Source organism: Trichoderma harzianum, assembly GCF_003025095.1.
Source record: "Trichoderma harzianum CBS 226.95 unplaced genomic scaffold M431scaffold_12, whole genome shotgun sequence".
Taxonomy (NCBI): domain Eukaryota; kingdom Fungi; phylum Ascomycota; class Sordariomycetes; order Hypocreales; family Hypocreaceae; genus Trichoderma; species Trichoderma harzianum.
In genome coordinates this window covers 800,759-809,569 of record NW_020209260.1, presented here as the reverse complement: position 1 = coordinate 809,569, position 8,811 = coordinate 800,759, and the positions used below count along the sequence as shown (strand labels likewise).

Below are 8,811 nucleotides of genomic sequence, written 5' to 3'. Positions count from 1 at the left end.
GCTACCTAAAAGACTTCGAGTATGAATATTTGCTCCCTTCTCGAGGAACATCTTCACAATCTCCATGTTTTCACCCATTGCTGCAAATGCAAGCGAGCTGCCGACAACTCCCCAATTATGAATTTTCGCCCCTTTCTCAAGAAGCATTTCCACAATCTCTTTATGTCCTTCTGCAGCTGCTGTGCAGAGAGCGCCGCCTAGAGCCGCAGTGGCGTTGATATTTGCTCCGTTATTGAGCACCATTGCTATGATATCTTTATCACCAGTTTTTGCCGCTCGGTGAAGCACACTACCACCTAAAGCTCTTTCCAAGGTACTAAGTTTGGCTCCACTTTCAATCAACATGGCCAGAATCCTTCGGTTGCTCTTCTCGAATGCCCTATATAGCGGCGAACAACCATAGGGCCTTCCATGGGATTCGATTTTGGCTCCCTTGCTAAGCAGCGTTTTAACAGTCTCTTCGCTTTCAAACTGTATAGCCGCTTCTAGCGCAGTCCCACAAGGTACTCCTTCAGCATTGATGTCAGCTCCCCCGTCAAGCAGGCGCAATACCAGTTTGGGGAGGTCACTGGCTGCCAGGACCTGTAGTAGGTTGAGATGCGCGCGCTTTTGACCGTAGTCCACGAAATAGTTATGGAAACGTTCTACTCGATTAAATACGGCGTCGTCCTTTAAAGTCCGTAGTAACTCAGTTTGGCCCTCTAATGTCGCTTCTTCGGCATGGTCAAACAGATAGCGAGAAGCGTATTCGAGGAAAGGGAAGCGAGATTCTATTCCTTCGACTTTTTGAAGTTTTAGTGATTCCATCATCAAGTATGCCATACAGCAACCCTTGAGGCGATTATGGCTTTCAGCAATGGGATCTGGTGTAAGCCTTGGGTCTAGTTTTTGTAACCTGCTGTTACGAACTAGAAAGTCGTTGACGGATCCATGAATAAACTGCACTGTTTCCCTTCTACCTTCACTTGTATCGTCACCTTCACTTGTATCGTCGCCTTTACTTGTATCGCCGCCTCCGCTGGTTTCAATTTCGCCTTTGCATATTTCAACAAGCCCTCTAGATGAACTGATGATGCGTCGTTGAATAATATCAGGTGTTATCTTCAATGGATCCCACATGCCTAATACATGGCTATTTGTGCCGGCGATAATAGCAAAGTATATTTCCTCTGGCGTTAATGGTCGTTTTGCGAACAAGACGCACTGCAAGATCAAGATAGTCTCATCCTTGTCAGAATTGTCCCTATCAAGTAGCATCGCAAACATTTCCTCCAATTCGTTGGGCATTTCATCTAACACGTTTTTCATAGCCTCGACTCTGCCATTTTCATGTGCCCTATTCAGTAACCTGATGACGAGCACAACCCACATGAAAATACCAGACGACTTTTTTCTGATCGCTTCTTCAATATCTTCATCCTTTTTATTCAAGTTGGAAGAGATATACTTGATAATGTCTTCGTCGTGTTGCTTCTCCTTTTCCAACACCAGTTGTTGATATTTTTTAAACCGGATGGATGGGAAGTGGCGGCTTGATAAACATACGTTGAGCGTAATTCCAGAATTTACTGCATTCTTGCTCAGATCTTCAAGAAATTCGGCCACCTTTTGCACATCGAGTTCGCTGCACTCATCCAATGCGTCTATGATCAAAAGGAGCGGTCTTGACTGGCATTTTGGTATCTCTGACAGGAAGAAGCTTTTGAGCTCTGGCTCACGCCACTCCCAATCATCTGAGTCGTAATCTTGTTGTTTTTTGCGATGTATTGGAAGAAGTTGATCATATAGACGGGGTTCATGCTCGAGTAGCTGGAATAGTAAGGAGCGCAGCATACCCAGAGGTGTCTGCTCAAGTTGGGCTCCTCGAGCGTTAAAGAAGTATGCCGCGATAGCATAATCTGCTTCAGCCTGGCAGTATTTCAAAATATGTTTCATCAATGTCGATTTCCCAGTACCAGGGTTCCCTTTAATCCAAAGTAATCCATTATCGCGTTCGGTATGCTCATACCAATTCTGAAACACCGGCATTTGAAATATCCACTCGCAGGTATCTTGCTGTACCGGGGAGATATTCTCCAGGCGGGCGTCACGATCGTGGAAGCTGAGAGAACGCCGACAGTCTATACAAGGTCAGTTCTAATCTCTTCCGGAGATTAATTAACTGACCCGTCCTCTCTTTCTCTTTTAATTGAGCTTGTATTATAGGGGACGCGGTGCTTTCGGGGGAGACCACTGCGTTTTATTAGCTTGGATTATGATAAGCAGAAGTTCCGAAACTCACTTGACCTTCTCCGGTTCCTATGGAAGATGTTTAGGAATGATTGTTGTATTCGGATATTGTTCCCAAAATTAGATCCGCTGATGTTCGCAGAGTGTGCTGGCGCACGTGTTGTGCCCATTCGGCGCCCTGCGTTATCCTTCATTGTTCAAATACGTCGAGTAGTAGTGTTGGAGTTGATGATTAAAGATAGAATATTCTGAATTTGCTGTAGGAGAGAGAATTGGGCTGTCGTTGGGCATCAAGGGTAAATGTGCATGTAGTATTCAGCCTCACTTACGCGAACCAATCACGCCGAATCTATTACACGTGGTTAACGTTTTAAGAATTCTAGAAGAGTCTGCGTAAAATATAGATTATGGAGTCACCTAATGTCTAAATTGTCTACAATGTTCGTTGACCGTCTTCAATCTCCTTCACCCACTCGTACACCCTTTTGGCAATTACCCAGCTTGTGTCTAAATCCCCCCAAGTTAACATCTCTTATTTTCAAAAGCACAGCTCGACGGACAAAACTCACGCTCCTTGACGCAAAACGCATGTGGAATATCTCCCTCGTCAACTTGTATTTTGGTATGTCCCTTTTCGCTCTTCCTCTTCTCGATAAACGCATCCCGGACATAGTTCGCCACCCAGTGGTCGTTTTTGCCGTAAAAAATGAAGAACTTTGGAATCTGCTGCTGAGGTGTCTCTGTGCCGTTCTCAGACTCTCCATTAGCAGAAATCTTGCCTTTGCCGTGGTAGTAATTGTAACTGTTGATATCATCGTCTTCGGCCGTCGTCTCCCAGAGTTCTTCCTCCCACTTTTCCTCGCAAATGGTGCGCATCTCTGAAAGGCCTAGATGAATCGCCTGCCAAACACCACCTTGGCTCTTGAGCCACCGGGCCGTCACCTCTGCTGTCTGAGGCGTGAAACCCAAGACATGTCTGATGATCCATAAGACAAACGCATATGGAATACAATTGAGGATGAATTTTGCTAGATGCTGCGCGTTGTTCTCTAACCCGGGGATGCTCATTAGCAGACCAACATTCCTCCCTTTAGGCGAGTTGGCAATGTGGGTGAGAGTCGGAAACAGCAAGAAGCCGTGCCGGAGATTGAGATGCGGCGCCCTAGATGGATCTTGCATGTGCCGATGGAAGATTTCGACTGAGATGTAGGCGCCTACCGAGTGGCCCATGAGGACGACAAAGTCATACGGCCGTGCTGCCTCTCCCTCTTGACCCTCAGCGCCAGCTTCGTCAGGAATGACGGTCTTGGATGCAACATCGCGATACATGCCGTCAATCTGGCCGTCGAGATCCCAGGGCTCGTTGCTGGCGCTGAACGGCTCATGCTCATCATCACTGAATCCCAACAAATTGCGCCCATAGATGTCGTAGGCGGTGCCACCGGAGCCTTCGTCTTCCGCATCGAGCATTCCGCGCAAGCAATCTAGGAAGACGGCGTAGTAATTGACGAGTCCCGGGTTGCCGCAGATGAAGTAGATGAGGCCGTGTCTCTGGTAGGGACGGACGCCTCTTTGCCGTGGCTTGGCGAGGAGTGAAATGGCGGGAGCCATTTTGGCTGGTGGTTGTTGAGAATTATTAGTAAAGTCTTTGTATCCGCATGGGTTCTATTAATAACCTGTAAATTGTTAATTATTGGAGTTGACGATGATGAGAATAAAGAGCGATTTGCATTGACTGTACGGAACAGAGTTGAGGCATTGGAATGAATGACGGCAGCTAACGTTGATAACAGCCCGCAGTGGGTCAATGCCGAGGCTCCAAGCTTGTAGATGCACTGAATTGAATCCATCTCAATTAACTTGTATCCTCCATAAAGGTAGATGCAGCTGTCATCAAAGTCACCGTCGCTAGTTAAGAGTTAAATTTGTCGTAATTCGAAATACATCTCTTATCGACGGAATCACGCACCTGCATCACATGTGAATTCACCAAGTCCTCTGCAGAAAAGGCTCCCTCTCACAGGGCGCATTCATTGCCTGATCGATACCTATATCATCTCGACTTGCCGCAGTTCTTTTGTCCTTTTCTTCTCTGTCTCTCTCTCTCTCTATTCGAACAATTCTTAGAACTCTTCAACCTTTTACATCTATGCCTCTCAATGTCGTTGGCAATGGTGACATTTTGGAGAGAGCTTCCGAGGACCTTACAGGTACAATATCATTTCGCATCACTGGAAAGAGAAAACGTCGCCTCTAATACTGTCACCTATTACACACTTTTATACAACATTCTCTAGCAACTTGAAAGCACTAAAATAGCCTGCCTAGACCTCAGGCATCGAAGTCTCAGAATATAGTCCATCCAATAACTATTCTACACAGGTTTGGCCGGTCTGGTCCCTAAATCCTTTCAGAATCTTCACCAACTCGGGCACTTGATCAACCATTGGTGCTGCCTCTTCAGCGCGCTCATTGTTTACCCCAGAGTTTCCTTCATGCAAGCAGTCTCCTGTTATACCACTGGCTGGACTAGTATCTACACTGGATAATTTGGCGCCCATCTCGGAGGCTTTAGCCATCTTTCTTGAAGGTATTATGATGTACAACGTCACAATAACCAGATGTGCGTCTCTAAGACTCTTCATGGCCTGGACTGTAGCGTTGTATGCAACCACAACTGGCGCATTGGTCCCCCGCTCCTCTGCTATGACTTGAACGAACGATCTAATGATTTTCTTTCTCAATCGAAGGCTCTGGAGGTATTCTTCGTGTTGATGATCCATATAAACTCGCACACGATCCAGGAACGATCTTTTGCTGTCGTCTTCCTCTATGCCAAGATACGCATCCAGAGTAGGAATCAGGGGGCTTTGACCAGCAGTCGGACTGCTAACCTTTGTGAGCATCTGTTCCGAGTCTTCAACCTCATCTTCACCCTCCCAAACCCACTTCCGATTCCACTTGTCGGCATCGGCCCCAACAAGCCATGGTCGAATGTCGTTGAAGAATATGTCAGGTCTAACCAGCTCCTTGGTAGTCATCAAGATACCTTTCAGTTCTTCAATGACTTTAGTTGTTTGCGTGAGATACGTTGTGATACGACCAACTTCGATATTATTGCCAGCTTCGATCTCATGGGCGGATAGTCCCAGTAACTCAAGGGCTTCAGCGCCTTTGAGTTCCATGCGTAGACCGACAAGATACATTCCGGCTTCGTCAGGAGTTCCCGTTAATGTGAGCTGGGACTGAATATTATCACGCATTGGGATAGTGTCTTGACCGTGAGGGTCCTTGAGAGACCAATTATGAAGATTATGATCGGAATAAGTAACGAAAGGCGCATGGTTCAGCTCGCATGAGACACCAAGCAGAGGCACAGTAAGTGAACGAGGAATAGTAATGGACTCCGTTGGAGGAGTAGTATGTGCGTAAAATTGAACCATAAAGGTAAGAATAAGATGTGCTCTTCTGAGCCCTCTTTCGCATCCTTTGATGTTATCGATCGATAATAGTGGCATCTGATGTCGAATTAGAACAACATGACCTTACATAGCAGTAGATTTTCTTACCTTGTCGACCAACTTCCTCCACGCTAAAGCTTTCTCTTCCTCGACGAGCTTCTGTGGGCTATCCAACGCTACAAGTTGCTCAGCTGCCTTGAAACGTTGCGAAGTTGCGGCATCCAATGTCGCCTCCCATGCTTCCCATGCAATAGGGAGCCTTGATAGTGGCATTTGTGGTGGCAGGAATCCCATTCGCTGATCCACTTGAAAACCTTGGGGAGCAGCTGTGCCGCCGCCGGTTGATTTATGTGACGAGACTTGGGAAGACATTGTTCTAAACACAGAACTTCAAAACTGAGGATTTGTTAAGAATTGATTTGGTTTGAGAATATTAAACAATATTGCAGACTTGTTTTCTGTTGCTTGGAACGGCTCATAGATATAGATATTGAACAGCTGGGTACATTCGACATGATGGAGCATTCATCATTTGCATGCTCACAAAGTTAGTGACTAGCGCTTATCACGACTGATCACTGAATCGTTCCAAAAAGCAATTGGTATCTTTAAGTGACTGAAGAATTAAACTTCACAGATATACTAAGACGCTAGTACGATGAGTTGAAGACTGGTATCCGCTTACAGTAAGTTTGGGTCCGGAAAAGCAGAGAAACTATCCGAACTCAGGATTCTATCCGAAACTCGAGTTCCATTTCCTCCGGCATTTGTTTTGACTCCATCGTCATTGACTCTTTTTCCACAGTCACTCATGAGAAGAGTTCATCATCGGTTTGGCCTTTCTGAGAGGTATTGGTTCGCCTGAGCCTCTGTGTCTGCCGTTCTGCCAAAGTTCTGTAGATCTTTCTTTATGAATTTACCACGTGCAAGATTAAGAGTTTCATCCGTATGCCGTGTTACTGCTTTAGACTTAAGGGGTTGCAGTCTATTGTGGCAGTTCCCACTCACAAGGTCTTCACATTGCATACACTGTATGCGGCAAGTGTATTTGGCAAAAAACGTTCCGAGTAGTTGGCCTATAAATATAGTGGATGTATTCAATTATGACGTTTTGAGTGAATCGGAATATTTTGGGATCATGTGCAAAAAGATAATTCTCCGATACTGGGAATCGAACCCAGGGCTGCTCGGATCTTCAACTGAAGTTGAGAGCGAGCGATGTTAGCCACTACACCATATCGGATGATGAGATCAAGCGAATTGTTGTCGCCTGACTCGTGGCATGGTCACGACATGAAGTAGATGATAACTCCTTGCTTCTGACCAGGTAAATAATTTCTGGAGATCCCTGATGCGGCGAGAAGTCCTACCGGTTGAGAGTTATAGTTCAATAAAACGATAACAAATAATAATCTACTATTTGTAATGTGTGCGCATTTGCTTGTGTGACTCAATCTCGAGGCAGGTTGATTAACTTCATCTCACTGATCTGAACGAATTGCAGTGGTCGAGGATGGATGCTCGCATGAATCATGTAGAAGAGGCTTTGGTATGCAATGTTTTCAGCGCATAGTATCTAGAAAAGCCACACTAGTGAAGTTTTATTGCTGAATATCTGCATTAAAAACCCTAATTTTCCGAGTCGTGACGCAAAAATTTTCTTTTCTCCTTTGCTAAATCCCTTCCAATCCATATCGTAGCTTAGACCTAGCCTGCTTGCTTGTCTCTGGTGAACTATTAATCCGGCTCGGGACTTTCGATCTTGATTGCCATATACTGAGCCTTCTTTCTGAGATACTCAATTTCGCTCTCGATATCCTCCTGCTGTAGCGAGATTGATGGGATGAGGCGGTTAAATGGATGCACATACTTTAGCATCTTCGGTATGTCAGATGTCTTCAGGCTCATCCCTTGTATATCGATTAGAAGCTTGGTTATTTTGTAGACGTCTCCATCTATTCCTTGCAAGGTCCATTCACCAGAGACACTTCCATCTTCAACCTCCTGGCCAAACATTCGGCAAACAGTATGTGGCAACCACTCCTTCAAACTGCTATGCTTCCAGGAGCTTTCCTCTAGCAGGCCCAGGAGTCTTTTTTGATCGCGCCCAGCTGTTTCCAGGGCCGCAGTCAAGATTTCAAGGACCTTGTGTACCGAAATTGGTCTCTTGAGGGGATAGAGACGACTGATTTGGATTACTGCATTTTCCCAAGCGCAATGCTTTCGGGATGCTTCGAGCATATCGATCAAGAATCCGAGTTCCAGTTTTCCCAAATATGGGTTCATTGGATCGTTCTCTACCACGTATATAAATCCAAAATTGTCGACGCAAGCCCGATGGCTTTCAGCCCAAGACGCGTGCTCCGCCATCACGCGAGCTACCTCTTTTTGCTTCTGAACAAGTTGCTGAAAGTGGCCTCGCTTCAGACCCACAGCGGAAGTCATGTTTTCAGCAAGAAGAATATCGATATCCACGGATACCATTGCCAAGACATAACGACTCATTGCGAGTAGAAATGAATTGTCGCCGGAATCATTTGGAACTAGCCCTTCGAGTCTGGGCTGCACAATGGAGATAGGCTTGCCGAACCAGTCCTTTTCCTCCTTAGCGATATACGAATATGTCAGGTCGATAACTTCGTTTTTGCAGGAGCGTTCATCCGCACGCCGATCGTTTGTGGTCGGATTATCTGAGACGGAGGCATCATTGAAGCCAAGGTTGCCACCAATATCGCGACTGCCACCGTCGATCGAGTTGCCATGAGCCCTCGTTCGGCTCATGGTGTCGTGAGGCTGCATACGTGGCATCGAATTATGGTCATCTGCCACCTAACGTTAGAGTGGACAATTGATTCTTGCCAAAGAGAACTCACCGGTGGATAGCCTTGGGGAAAATCTCCCATGAAGGCAGTCTGTGATAGCGATCGACAGGGAGCCCAAAGACAAGGTGAGCAGAGAAGGCTTTGTTCTGCGATGATGCGAGAAAATTCGATGGAGATGAACGAGGAGGGAAAAGAAAGAGAGAGGAATTGAGAGAGAAGAAAAAAGCAAAGGGAAAAGAAGAAGTAGAATAAGGTGGAAACCGGCAGAATAGAAGCAGCTGCAAGAACGTTAGACAGCT

The 8,811-nt window shown here is 46.0% G+C and overlaps 4 protein-coding genes and 1 non-coding gene across 5 annotated transcripts; all 5 read right to left on the bottom strand.

Moving 5' to 3' along the window:
• Positions 1-1,001: 1,001 nt before the first annotated feature.
• M431DRAFT_150222 (hypothetical protein) lies at positions 1,002-2,475 on the bottom strand (the record flags this gene model as incomplete). The annotated part of the gene is made up of 3 exons (XM_024912811.1): positions 2,282-2,475; positions 2,167-2,232; positions 1,002-2,120 (listed from the first exon to the last, which is right to left on the bottom strand). Coding segments are annotated over exons 1-3 (1,326 nt in total), but the record flags the coding sequence as incomplete, so codon positions are not given.
• A 110-nt stretch (positions 2,476-2,585) lies between these two features.
• Positions 2,586-3,965, bottom strand: M431DRAFT_511398 (hypothetical protein). The gene has a single exon (XM_024919646.1). The coding sequence runs from the start codon at positions 3,838-3,840 to the stop codon at positions 2,752-2,754; it is 1,089 nt and encodes a 362-aa protein (XP_024770985.1). The 5' UTR covers positions 3,841-3,965; the 3' UTR covers positions 2,586-2,751.
• A 588-nt stretch (positions 3,966-4,553) lies between these two features.
• M431DRAFT_498549 (hypothetical protein) lies at positions 4,554-6,062 on the bottom strand (the record flags this gene model as incomplete). The annotated part of the gene is made up of 3 exons (XM_024917707.1): positions 4,554-4,598; positions 4,770-5,747; positions 5,799-6,062. 3 exons carry the CDS (start codon positions 6,060-6,062, stop codon positions 4,554-4,556), a joined length of 1,287 nt encoding a protein of 428 aa, XP_024770984.1.
• Positions 6,063-6,846: 784 nt separating this feature from the next.
• Positions 6,847-6,933, bottom strand: M431DRAFT_t155. Its single transcript has one exon. It is a non-coding gene; the product is annotated as a tRNA-Glu (tRNA).
• A 494-nt stretch (positions 6,934-7,427) lies between these two features.
• Positions 7,428-8,471, bottom strand: M431DRAFT_8526 (hypothetical protein; the record flags this gene model as incomplete). Its single annotated transcript, XM_024923533.1, has 1 exon — positions 7,428-8,471. One exon carries the CDS (start codon positions 8,469-8,471, stop codon positions 7,428-7,430), a length of 1,044 nt encoding a protein of 347 aa, XP_024770983.1.
• Positions 8,472-8,811: the final 340 nt, after the last annotated feature.